At 43.0% G+C, this 14,211-nt stretch overlaps 1 protein-coding gene across 1 annotated transcript in view; it reads right to left on the bottom strand.

The window, feature by feature from the left end:
- Window positions 1-14,174, bottom strand: part of XK (X-linked Kx blood group antigen, Kell and VPS13A binding protein) — a 43,105-nt gene extending 28,931 nt beyond the window's left edge. Inside the window, exons 1-2 of the mRNA XM_006211840.4 lie at window positions 13,837-14,174; window positions 6,301-6,563 (exon numbers count right to left, since the gene is read on the bottom strand). Coding sequence (XP_006211902.1) covers window positions 6,301-6,563; window positions 13,837-14,081 — 508 coding nt within the window. The 5' untranslated portion in view covers window positions 14,082-14,174. The remainder of the gene's footprint in view (window positions 1-6,300; window positions 6,564-13,836) is intronic.
- Between the last annotated feature and the right edge of the window lie 37 nt (window positions 14,175-14,211).

The raw sequence follows: 14,211 nt of genomic DNA, 5'->3' as shown, positions 1-14,211 counted from the left end.
TTGTCATCACCTCCCACTTCTAGATGGTCCCTATCATGAATAAAGCCTTCAGCACCTGGGTCACCGTTTTCAGCCCCTCCCCCGTTACCACCATCACTCTAGGAATTCAATGTGCCCAGGAATCCCCGCCCACCTCCCGGCCTCAGAGGCCTGTCCTATCCCCCTACAATTTCGGCCAGCTCCTCCCAACAGGGCCATTCCCCGCACCGTCACCATTGGAAACCGCTCCCTGAAATCATGGATTCCAGCATCCCACCCTGACCACACCTTCCACCCCCAACCCCCCACGACGCAGCCCCTCCTGGATGTCCCACAGACGCCTCAACTGTATGACAAACACAGAGGAGACAAGCACAGCCAATGACTCAAATGCTTTAATGGCTGTGATGACGGCAGAAGTTCAGGCCTCCCTCATTTGTGGGTAGTCTGGGGGTGAGATGAGGCAGTCGCTGAGGTCTAGGCGGGCCCTGGGACGCAGGCATCACTTTTCCTTCGGCAGAGGCATCGCGGTGACCTAACTGAGGGCATCTGGCTGGAAAAGGTGGCAGAGGTACTTGTTGCCCACTGCCCTCTGCAGGTGGTTGCTCACTGCCCTCTGCAGATGGTTGCCCACTGCCCTCTGCAGGTGGTTGCCCATTGCCCTCGGCAGGTTCTTCGGGGGTGATGGGAATCTCGCGGTTGCTAAAGGTCACTTCGCGGTTGCTGCAGGACACCTCGCGGTTGCTGCAGGACACCTCGCGGTTGCTGCAGGGCACCTCGCGGTTACTGTAGGGCACCTCGCGGTTACTGTAGGGCACCTCAAGGTTGCAGCGGGGCACCTCGCGGTTACTGTAGGGCACCTCAAGGTTGCAGCAGGGCACCTCGCAGTTGCTGCGGGGCACCTCGCGGTTGCTACGGGGCACCTCGCGGTTGCTGCAGGGCACCTCGCGGTTACTGTAGGGCACCTCGCGGTTACTGTAGGGCACCTCAAGGTTGCAGCGGGGCACCTCGCGGTTGCTGCGGGGCACCTCGCGGTTGCTACGGGGCACCTCGCGGTTGCTGTGGGGCACCTCGCGGTTGCAGCGCGGCACCTCGCGGTTGCTGCGAGGCATCTCACGGTTGCTGCGGGGCACTTCGCGGTTGCTGCGGGGCACCTCGCGGTTGCTGCAGGGCACCTCACGGTTGCTGCAGGGCACTTCACGGTTGCCGCGGGGCACTTCGCGGTTGCCGCGGGGCACCTCGCGGTTGCCGCGGGCCTCCTCGCGGTTGCTGCGGGCCTCCATGCTTGTCAGCTTCTGGGTGTTGGCCTTCGGGTACTCGAGGATGCCGGCCAGGAAGACGGGCGGAAGAGCTCAGGTGTTGGGTCCACACAGCTATTGGGGAACCCTGTAGCGCAGCTATTACAGAGCAGGAGAAAATCTACCTACTTTTTAAGACTAACATGGTCTTGGCATGTTTTGCTCAGATGGATCTAGCTAGACTGTCCCCCTAGCCTGACCTCTAGAGATGCCAGTGAACTTCTGCCTGCTGTCTCCCTGGGCACCAGCCTCTTATTGGTCATTGCCTTTGTGACAACTCAGACTTTGTGATGTCATCAGTGTCAACTGGGCCCTGATCAGGACAGGACTAGAAATATGTGTGATAGGAACCCAGTCTCTCTGTTGACTGGACCCTCTTTTTCAGAGAACTCCAACTTCCTACTTGACTTTTTAACAGTCTAGCAAGAAAAATGAATGTTTCCATGGAAACATCATCCTGTCTTTATGACGCCACTCCAGATTACCTGACTAGAGCCCTGCATTGTCTTTGAGTTCATTTATATCCCTTTGTAAGCTGTAGGTCACTGACTGACATGCACAACCCCTAATGCAACAGAGGTTCAACTCTCACCTTACTCATGCTGTAATCAAACAGGTTTTACTTCCATTTACATACACATTGGTTTCAATATCCTTAGTCAATATTCCTGTTTCCATACTTTGGATTCTCCTTTTAAGCTGGTTATAACATCTGCTGATTTTCTCACAAGTTAAAAAAATTTTTTTATATGTGTTTATTAAAAAAAAAGTCTGAAACTGAAAGCAAAAGCATACACTACAAGCCTGCTCCTTCTCCCGGCTGTTTGACCAACACACATGGGGATCCATGGCTACGACTGCCCATGTCAGGACCTGGGAGCCATTTTTCACATCTCCCTCTGCCTCACCTTCCCAATCAATCATCACCTTGTTCCACTTTGACATCATTAATATTGCGCCCATAACCCAGTTCTGCTATTCCAGCCCAAGTCATGACTATTCTCACCTTGACAACTGCAGCAGCCCGCTTACTGGTCCCTCTGTTTCTTCTCTCACTCCCTTCTAATCCATTTTCCAGAGTAATTAGTTTCTAAAACTAAATCTGATCATGACACTGTGTTGTCTAAAACTCATCAGTGATTTCCTATTGCCTTTGGGATAAAGTTTGAAATCCCAGGATGTTCTTTCCTGCTTTTCCTTCACTTGGCTACTCCTCACCTACCAGATTTGAGTTTAAACTGAAGTTCCTCTGGGAATATTTTCCCTCATCTCCCAGACTTGGTGAAATTCCCCCAATATACCCTCACACGGGACCTTCACTTGGCAAGATATACCTGAAATAAAATAAATATATGACTAATTATTTGTTTCCCAGTCGTCTATCCTGTTCCAAAAGGGCCTGTTCACCTTATTCACCACCTTATCCTCAGAGCCCAGCATGAGGTCAGGAACACAGAACATATTCAATACATATTCACTGAATTCATGAATGAATTCACATAAATCAAATCCCAAATTCTGCCTCCTCTGGTACATGGGTACAATTTTCAACTTCAGTCAGATGGAGGTAATCATATCTACCTCACAGGGATGCTGTGACCGTGAAACACAATCAGGCCAATCATGGTGCCTGGCGCAAAGCAAGGGTTTGAGAAACAGTCAGGATTATTACCAACATTCCCACCTTGAGTGGAAGAGACACAGGCACTTTGAGATCCAGGCTGGCCAAGTGGCAGGCTACAGGGGCCTTCATAGAACACAGTAACCTTGGTGTGCTCACCTGGGCCTCAGACCAACCTTTCCTCTAAGGTCCAGAGATTTGATCAACGCCTGCTGAGAGCTGACTTGACTCAAAGACTGAAGCTCACGGACAGCATCCATTATTCACTGACTATCGGAAAAAAAAGAACTCTCCAATAGTGTACGATTCCATTGATATGAAATATGCACAATAGGCAAGTCCGTAGAGACAGAAAGTAGATCAGTGACTGCCAAGGGCTGGGGGAGGGGAAATGAGGAGGGACTGCTAATGAGAACAGGATTTCTTGTCAATGTAACGAAAATATTCTACAATTAGATAGTAGTGATGCACAACATTGTGAATATCCTAAATTCCACTGAACTGTACACTTAGAAATGGTACATTTTATGTTATACGCATTATAGTGCAATTTAAAAAAACTCTCCAGTGGACCATGTGGCCAGCTCCACCTGTCTTGCAAGCTCTGCCAAGGCCAAGTTCATAACTGCTTGTTCAGTGAGCAGAGAACCAGAGAGAAGAGAAGGTTATAGACTTTGAATGTTGAATGAGGTTGTGACTAGTCTACTCCAGTATTCCCAAACATTGCTGATGATAAAAAACTACCTGGAGCACTTGTTTAAAAAAAAACAAAAGAGAAATAAAGTCAAAAGACATATCTGAGGGTCCTATCCCATACTCATCACACCACAATTTCCAGGAATGAAGCCTGGTAACGCGTACATTTTTAACAAGCTCCCCTTGTTCCCACCTCCTGTGACCCTAATCACCAGGGAAGTTGAAGGAATGTTACTCTAAGCCACTGGTGGCAATCAGTCCTCCACCCAGCCTTCTTAACCTTTCTTGCACTGAGGTGACCACGTGACCAGTCCTGCTCAAGGAGCCCTAAATCAAGTCTATTAGGGAGGTTACTGGGAAAGCTTTTACTTACTATAAAAGAAGAAAGACAGTCAGTCACCCTTCTGCCTTCATCCTCTCCTCCTACCATGAATGAAGCTATGGTGGATTCTATGCAGTAGCAACCCAGGAAAGAGGCCAATGTAACTGCAGGGACATCAACTTTACCACTATGAGCAGCTGATACAATGCCAGCAACTGTCTACCTCCGATTTCTTGTTAGATGAGCAAAATAACCCTAGGTTGTTTAACCCTGTAGTCAAGTGTCTGACCCTTGCAGAAAATGCATTCCTAATCATACGATGGACACTACCAATGTTGGCCTTTGTGGCACACCCCAGCCTGTGCTCCAATTATAACCACCTTTCCCCTTGCGAGTAAGGGATTTCTTCCTAAGACATGTTAAAACAGTGATTAGGGTTAGTCAAAACCTACATAAATGGCAGCCATATGAAGTTTTAAGAGGACCATGCCCACTTCCTTTTTTATATACATTTGATTTATCATGTAACTCTCAGAGGACTTACATTATGTCAGGGCATGTCACGTATTCTTTGTGGCACTGACATTTATGAGAGGTTTCCTTTTCCTGAACAGAATTCTGTCTGAAAAGCTGTAACAAGGGTGGGCAAACTTTCTGTAGAGAGTCAGATAGTAAATACCTTAGGCTTTGTGGACCATACGTTCTCTGTTGCACCTATGCAACTACTCAACTCTGTTTAAAAAAAATAATGGAAGGGTTTGGCTGTGTTCCAATAAAACTTTATTTATGAAAACAAGCAGTGCCTGACTGGGCCCATAAGCTGTTGTTTGACAACCCCTGAACTAAAAGACAATCTTTATTTTCAATAACTTGAGAAAAAAATTGAATTTACTTATAGAAATCAAAAAGGCTATCACCACATCTGGTCTCTCCCAGTGTCCCCACCACATGGAAAAGCAATGAACCAGGAAAAGGATATAGCAGCATGCAGAGGACTCATCTTGGTCAATGCCCATTCCAGTTATAAGTCCTCAGAGAACAAGGATGCTGCTGCATTTATTGAACACCTACTGTCCACCTGGGGCTGTGGGAGGCATTTTCACATAAATGTTAATCCGCCAAGGTTCAAAACCTCAACTTAAAGTCCTGACATGTCTTAGGAATCACAGTCACTCTGAGGTAACCTGGGTAAGGGAAATAGCTGTGACATGCAAATACCGTGGCTCAGCCATAAATTAAGACATTTTACCAGCCATCCTAGAATATAGGCAGGAAGAGGATAATATTAAGGGAAATGAAATTAATATGAGTATTTTACAAGATTCCAGTTTCAGTGTCACCTCAAATGTATATTTTTTCAACTTAAGGCTTTTAAGTTATTTCTGTTTATCCACATAGCAAAACTTACCTGAGTATCTGGTTTTCATTTACCTATAATATTAATATTTGTGAGGGATTATTTCCTTTTATCATATGAAGATTTTTCACTTGTGTCCGACGCATGTACAGTTTTTGGAAATCAGGCTTAATCAAACCTGCCCTCGATTTGATAATGACAGAGTGGCCCATAGGTTAGAGAACTGTGTTCCTTTAAAAGCTAAGATACTTATCGAACTTCAAGAAGATAGGAGAAGACTCTTGATACCTTCATTCACCACAAAGAAACTGCTACAACCAACTGTCACTGCTGGTTTAGAACCATCACTGAATGACAAAGGCAAAATCCAAATAGGCCTCCGGCAGCTGTATTTTCAGCCTACGGCAAGTTGTATTTTCCAAAAGGTCACAGCAGTGAACTTCTAGAACTCCACCATTCCCCAACAAAAGTCAGAATTTCCTTTCTTATCGTTCCCTTGAAACTCGACAGCATTCCTGACTGCTTCAACAAAGAAAATGCAGCAGAAGTGATGCTGCATGACTTCCAAGGCTGGATCACAAAAGGGCTACTCTTCCCCCTGGCCCTCTCTCGCTCTTAGGACACTTGCCCTTGAAAGCAGCCACCAAGCTGTGAGGAAGCCCAAACTAGCCTACATGGAGAGATGAAGTGGCCTAGAAGATCTGAGGCCCCCAGTCACAGCCAGCATCAACCACAAAAAATGTGACTGAATGAGCCTCCAATGGATTCTAAACCTCCATCTTTGAGCCACCCCAGCTAATGCACGGTGGAGCACAGGTGAGACCTTTTGAGCCCTGCTTAGATTGCAGATTCATAAGCAAAATAAATGTCCTTATTATTTTAATTCACTCAGTTTTTAACTCAGTAACTGGAACAAAATCAGGATTGAATGCACGTATAAACGAATTTCACCTGAAACAAAATAAACCTTGTATTTTGCTCTACATTTTGATTCCCAAATGCAAGTAGAAATAAAAAATATACATACATCTTCCGACAGTGACGTTCTGCTGCAGTGTGCTTATGTACAGCTGCAGGGTCAGCTGTGGGGCTGAGCCCAGGAAAGCCTGGATCACTGATGCCCGGCTGAACGCAGATCGGTGGGTGAATAGCTTGCCCTCTGCCTGGCCCACTTCCTTCTCAATCTCCTCTGAGAGACCATTTTTTGGCATCTGTCGCTTCTTGGTGATGCTGACATATGGCTCTTCGACATGGCTTGACTGACAATAGATGCAGAAGACTTCAAAACACCTGGAAACAAATCAGCAAGTCATGATAATCAGAGGCGGACAGGATGTTGTCTTTTCTGTTACTCTGCTTATATTTTGCCTGATTCTCAAAGCCTTGACTTGGTTACTCTGGACTGTAGCCCCTTCTTCTTCCTTTTTTTTTTATTCAAGTATAGTTGATTTACAATGCTGTTAATTTCTGGAGAACAGCATAGTGATTCAGTTTTACACATATATCTATTCCTTTTCATATTCTTTTTCATTATAGGCTACTATAAAGTATTGAATACAGTTCCCTGTGCTATCCAGTCGGACCTTGCTGTTTATCTTCTTTATATATAGTAGTTAGTATCTGCAAATCCTAAACTCTAAAATCATCTACTCCAGGGACCAGGTCTGAGCACACAGTCCTCTTGAGGCCCTCCAGCAGGCCAACTGGCACTGAGCGAGAACCAACTGGGAGGTGACACCGAAGGCCACTGAGGCAAGGAACCCAAAAAGAGAATGAACTGGGAAGTGGTTCAATTTCCCCTCCCGACACTTATCAGCTGTGCAGCCCCAGACAAGTCATTTAATCCAAGCCCATTCTCTCAGTTATAAAGCACAAATAAAACCTACTTTGGCACATTGTTATGGAGATAATACAGTATATGGGGGTGTGTGTGCGTCTATACACACATATATGCACATGTATCTTTTCTACATCCAACAGATGCCCCAAATCACCTCAGTTAAAACAGCAGCTATGGTTGGGAGATCCCCTAGCACAGAGCAACTTCCCTTCTAGAACTCCCCTGGATGACCACATTCCACCTCTCTCTGCTAAGCCTTTACAGATATGACTAAAGTCAATCATGCCTAGAGGTCTGCCAGCTACATCTTATCTATGGAATTTCAATCCTGCCCTAGGGATGGAGCCCTAACCAGTCACATTTCGAGACTGATAGAGGACCTGGCTTTAAATTTAGATCTTCCTCTTCGATAATTATATGAATATCAAAGAGAGGAAGAGTACTGTTTAAAGTGTGCACACATACACACACACAAATGGGTTGATGGATCAATAGAGAGACAGATAGATGTGTGAAATAAAATGTTAATTGTAGAATCTAGGTGGTGAGGACTTGGGTGTTCACCATACAATTCTTTTAAGTTGGCTTCTGTATGTTCAAAAATTTTCATAAGAAAAATGCTGGGGAAAATGGGGTTTTCCTAAGAATAAGAAAAATGCTCATGGACTTAGGTTTAAAAATTGTTAAAGGACATTTTCCCCCAAACTTGCATTTTTATAATAACCTTATAATATTGCTGGAAGATTTTATGGCTTCATTTACTTTACTGAGTGTTGTTAACTTTGTACTCTCACCCCTAGGCAACTATGGCAACGAGAATACATGCATAATTTGGAATAATAAAATAAAACCTGATGTAAGAGAGGGAATGCAGGAACGTCTTTAGGGAGTACAAAGTGGACATATTTTTTGATTGTTATCTTTGTTCATTTGATCCTGGGAGAAGGAAGATACATGGCTGTGTTTGTGTGTGTGTGTGTGAGAGAGAAAGAGAGAGAAAGAGAGAGAGGAAGTGAGAGAGGGAGGGAGGCAGGCAGGGAGAGAGGGAGGGAGGGAGGGAGAGGCAACCATGTGCTACATTTTGTCCACTGGGGTCATGGGCACTTTAATATATTACATGAAAACATGTAAAACAGCATGGATGAACTTGTTCAGTTGAAAATAATGAAGTCCAGCTGATCCAACTGAATTTGCTAAGGAAAAACTCAAATGACTGAGGACTGTTTGAGGTCTAGCAACTTCACACCATTGGACCACTGATCACAAGGATTAGAAGACAGAACAAACTGACCATTGTCTTTATTCTCAAATATGTGAATGAACACAGACATACTTTGCTAAGTACTGTGGGGAATGCAAAGATAGCTGGATACCCTTGCTGCGTTCAGAGGTGTTCACAATCTATGTGGGAAAATGGGACCAATAAATAATAAGGATAATAAATAGCACAACTAATATTTATATAGCACATTCAGATTTTAAGATAGTTCTCATATATTAACTCACTTAGAAAGAAAGCCTACTGTAAGAATTTGAATCATAGCATTATTTGTAATAGCAAAATTCTAGGAATACTCTCAAGGTCCCCAAATAAAACAATGATTAAATAAATCCTAATATTTGTATTCAATCAAATATTATCCAATCCTTAAAATTAACAGTATACACATACATCTACTGATATATAAATGTTTACTTAATTTGGTAAGTGAAAAGGGTAAATTACAATAGAATATATATATATAAAGTTTCTTTTTTACTGAAGTATAGTTGATTTATAATGTTGTGTTAGTTTCTGGTGTACAGCATAATGATTCAGTTATATATATAGAAAGTTTCATTTTTTATAAAAAGAAAATTATATATATATACACACACACACACATAAATAGTGGAGTGCTTGAGCTGGCTCATACTGACTGAAGAGACTGTTAAATAGGAATTTTGTAAGCCGGCTGTTAAACAACTTAGTAGTTTGACATAGGCCATAATGGAAATATGTAAATCACAGAAATCGGCAAATGCTGCAAATCAGGGCTTTTTCCTTCTTAAGAGACAGTTTATGGTTTACCAGCTTACCGCTGTAAAAAAATTTTAGTAAAGATATATAACAAAACACTAAGACTTGTTCTCTTGAGTCAAATTAGAACTTTTAAATTTTTTTAGTTGTGCTTATCTATTTCCTGCTCTTCTGTCGTTTGAAAAAGAAATACGTTTTACCCGAATAATAAAATCAAACTCAGAATTTTTAAAGACTCAAACAAACAAAACACTAGCATATGCTAAGACTTAAATGAGTAAAATGAAGGTTCAGAGGAGAAAGCAATTCTCTTGATGCTGAAGAGGGAGCTGTGTTAAACGAAAAGCATCCGCAGAATTGTAGACAAAACGAGACTTCATTGTCTACCAACAGAAATGAAAGAAGGTCCCAGAATGAGCTGATCACAGAGGTGGCCCTGAAACCCAGGTGGATCCCCTTGCAATCCACTGTTTTTCCCAACTAATAAAAATCTTAGCACAGAGCATCACACATAGTAGGTGTTTAATACATTTGTGAAAAATTTCTGCTATTTGTCACTACTGGTTAAGAAAACTGGTAAGAAATACACTACTATTCTTGGAATTTTGCAAGTCATCCAATTACTCCAAATCTGTTTTTTGCTTTGTTTTGCTTGAGAGGTTGTCTAGATATAGCTATAAATTATTTTCATCAAAATCATTTAAGGTAGTTTTTCAGTATTGTGTAGATCAAGGGTTGGCAAACATTTTCTTTAAAGTATTTACAAAGACTACTTATTTTAGGCTTTACAGGTCACAGTAATGCAAAACAGCCATAGACAATGCATAAATGAATGAGCATGGCTGTGTTCTAACAAAACTTTATTTACAAAAACAGGCAGCGGGGAGATTTTTGCCTGTGGGGCATAGTTTGCTGATCTCTTATGCAGGTAATCAGCAGGTTGATCCTTTTTTTTTTTTTTTTCACTTTATCCTGTTTTCAAGTACCAAAGTGGAAGTTTATCCTTTAGCTGAAACCATGCATGTTGGTGTCAGCACAAATAATCTGCAGTACCAGAGACCCTCTAAGGTAATTAATAAAAACGTTTTCAAGAGGAATACTGATTATGATTTCCTATACGCCACGTTATCTTCATATGACACACATGCTCTGTGAAGCTACACAAGAACCAAACTGGTTAAAAAAAAAAAAGAACCAAACTGGTTAAATAGAAAGTGCCATGTGACCTTTGAAAGGCCACTTGCATAATCTTACTGAGCCTCAATTCTCAACTGTGAAAAAAAGATAATGACAGCTCACAAGGTTTTACAGTGGATGGAATTAAATACTGTATGTAAAAGCACTTTGCAAACAACAAAAAAGCTCTTCAAATTTAGGCTATTATTATTTTAAAGTCTTTTGAAAGTTTACTATAGAAAGAAATACTATGGTGAATCATTTTGCAATGTCCTAGAAAAAATTACTAGATTCACAGATATAGAGAACAAATTCACGGTCACCAGTGAGGGGGGCAATATAGGGGTAGGAGATTAAGAGGTACAAACTATTAGGCATACAATAAACTACGAGGATATATTGTACAACATGGGGAATATAGCCAATATTTTATAATAATTATAAATGGAGTATATCCTTAAAAATTGTGAATCACTATATTGTACACCTGTAACTTCTATAATATTGTATATCAACTATACTTCAATTTAAAAATTACTAGAACTTCTTAGCATTTATTTTATAAAGCCAGATTTTTATGTACCATTTTTTCCTCCTTAGATCAGTGAATAAGAATGGAGGAAAATTCCTTGAACCTGTAACTCATTCTTCTCCCTTCTCCCAATTAGTTTATAATAATTCTAAAAAAATGACAAATTTTGTTATTGTTGTTAAGAGGTGCTCTTCCCCCTCTGGTTCTCCAGAATATCTAATATCATTCACAGTAAGACTGTCTTTAAAATAGAAAAAAAATTAACTCAAGACATTATTCAATGTTCGTGTCATTCCAACCTACCCTTAATGACGAAACAAGCCTTCAAACTGCAACTACTGTTTTAAACAGGAGACTGATTGAAATGAAATATGATGCTCTCCCAATGCTTCCCTGAAGGAAAAAAGGAGCGGGGCCTAGTTTGTCCTGTTCAGCCCATAATCATTACAATGTAATGTAAAAAAAAAAATCTCACCTGAAAAGAACAGGAGTTTGGCTAGTTAGTATACACCCAAAATTGAATAGAGCTAAATTTTCCAAAAACATTTTCAACATATTACAAAGTCCAATTGATAAGAAAGGAAAAGAGACTCTCCTTTGGGGGAAATAATTTTGATCTTTATGTAAAGCTGATATCTTAAGAGTTAAAACAGAAACAGTCAGCAGGAAGAACTTCCAATAAGATATCAAAGCCATGCTAATACACAACATCAAACTGCTTTTCTTTTCATCTGGAAGCTAAGAGGCTTGGAACTGCATTTTGTGTATCTCAACATGGGTCCAACATCTTCTTGAAATGAATCAGCTGCCTTAGAATGTGACGGAAGCGGGAAGCGGGTGTTTTGTTCCTTTGTTTTTTATGTTTTATTTTGTTTTCCCCCCAGAAGACAATGACCCATTCAGATTTTTCTGGAAATAGGTCTCTTTATGGTGTTGAAACTTTATATATGGCCGAGAAGTTCTCTCTCCAATGCACCAGACTTTTTCTTTCTTTAAAGTTAAAATATTTTACTGTAAAAACTAAAAAATGTAGAGACACATAATAAAGGAGAAAAGGATGCACTTTTCTATATTTTTCAGGAGAAAATGCAAATCACCCGTAACTCCACCATCTAGAAATTATCCCTCTTAACAACTTGGTATATTTCCTTGAACTGAGGTCTCTGTGTGCCATTCTGTTTTTATACATACTGTTATGTCCTTAGCTTTGTTTTGAATCACTATCAGTACTTAGATACACTTTCAATGGCAATACTGATGGGATATTATCATTTACCCAGATGCTTACTTAGGCTGTGTTTTTTAATTTCGCCAAGGTGATCAAACTGTCTTAATTTAAGATAGAACTACTGATTAAATATACCCCATGCTCCTCTGCCTTCTTCCACATAATGAAGCCAACTCCATTTCTGAGAAGCCTTCCAAATGTGGTTGGGGGTCTCATTTTCCTCATCTATAAAATGGGGACAATTACATCTACTTCATGATGAGGCTTCAACGAACTGAGGGACAGAAACACCTACCTACCAAACCATATGGCACAAGAAGCATTTGAGAAAAGCCGGTTGCCCTCGCACTGTCACTTTACTTCAGTATCGTGAGCAATGAGTTTTCTTTTCTCAAGATGAACTTAAGAAACGATGTGTGTCTTGTTCAAAGTCAGAGCACAATGATTTTACTGAGTGGGAATATGATCAGGAGCTGTGGCCTACTTGGCCAGGGAGAACTAACTTCTCCCTCTATGGTCCCAGGTTGCAGGACTTTAAAAATTCCCTTCACTCTTGCTCTCACTCTCTTTTCCCCCTAACTCTTCCCTTGCTCTCAGGATGTCAGTAGCAACTTCTTACTCCTGCCAGTGCACCTCTTCCTCTTTCTTTCTAGGATTCTGTGGCTTCTGGAGGCTGGGAAACTTGTTCACCAAGTTTGTCCTGACTATGTGTAAACTACAAATCAGTATTCTGAGTGTCAGCTGGGACAACTGTCTCTAACATGAAGTGCAAAGTTTTATAATAGGGCTCTGTAAAATCTATCTTGCTGCATGACTGTGTCTGTGCGTCTGTGTGTTTGTGTGGTGTGTTGGGGTGGGGGTTAGATATTTCCTGGTAGGAAAGGTTCCTGGTTAGCTGAATTTTCTGGCAGCTGGGTGCATCTCTGGCCTTTCTACCTCTTCCAATTCCTGTACCATCTAGGTCTAAAGATCAGTATTATAAATTTGTTCTTAATCCAGTTAGAAACCCTCTGTTTTGCTTTTCCTACAAAGATGAAAGCTATCAAAACAACACATTTCAAACTCTCTTCATGGCTTTAGATAAGCCAAACTCTACTTCATTACCAGCAAGTTATTTTTCTACTTGCTTTGTGTTAATAAATCTAAATTTCCAGAAATGTCACTAATAGTTTTTCTTTTCTTGACACCGCCCCAAGTGTTGGTCTTCACGGCACCCGTGTTCCAGCTTCTCTGGGTGCGTGTGGAAGTCAGGCAGGGCCCCGAAGACATCTCTACAACCCTGTATGTTCCACCATCCCAGAGGAAAGAATGATGCGTGGATTTCTAGGGTCATGTCTGAGAATTATATAAGTTAATGTTTGTAACGCGCTCAGAACAGGGCCTGGCACAAAGTCAACTCCACGTGTTTGATCAATTTAAATTAAATTCAATCACTTGTACAGGCTTCCGCTCTAACGGCCATTTAGAAGCCACTTCCCAAGGGTCTGTCACGACACAAGCCCATCCTGCCCACCTGATCTCAGGGAAAGCTTGACCCTTCTGTTGGTCAAATTCAATGGACTACTGGCAGTTTCCTGCGCTAGACCCTAACAGGAAGGCGGTACGCCCCGGCTTGAGTCCCACTCTCCCAGGATCCTGCCGCATTCCTGTGACAGGGACGGTGGGGCTGAGGAGGCGGCCGGGCCGGCCTGGGCCCGGTCCCCGGCTCCGGCCACCGCTGCCTTCCCCAGGAGGGCCGCCCCCCGCCGCCGGGGGTCCCGCACCCACCTGAAGAGGGGCCCGAGCTGCAGCAGGTGCAGCAGCAGGACGAGCGGCCGGTCGCGGCTGAAGTCGCGGTGCACGAAGAGGAGCGTGAGCTGCACGAGCGCGCAGGGCAGCAGCGAGAAGAGCAGCGTCAGCGCCTGCCACATGCCGTCCCCGCCCGAGCGGTAGGTGCTGCTCAGGTAGAGCGCCGCCGTCGTCTCGGCCACGAACAGGAACACGGACGCCAGCACGGAGCCCGGGAATTTCATCTCCGCGCGTCAGCGGCGCGCACCGGCGGCGGACGCGGTGGCGGCGGACGCGGGGGCGGCGGCGGCGGCTCCAGGGGCTCCCGGCATGCCCGGCCCCAACAGCTCCCGCGCTCTGCGCCGCCCGCCGAGG

This window comes from Vicugna pacos, chromosome X, assembly GCF_048564905.1.
Source record: "Vicugna pacos chromosome X, VicPac4, whole genome shotgun sequence".
NCBI lineage: Eukaryota > Metazoa > Chordata > Mammalia > Artiodactyla > Camelidae > Vicugna > Vicugna pacos.
The sequence above is the reverse complement of the archived record's forward strand: the minus strand, read 5'-3'. Positions and strand labels throughout refer to the sequence as shown.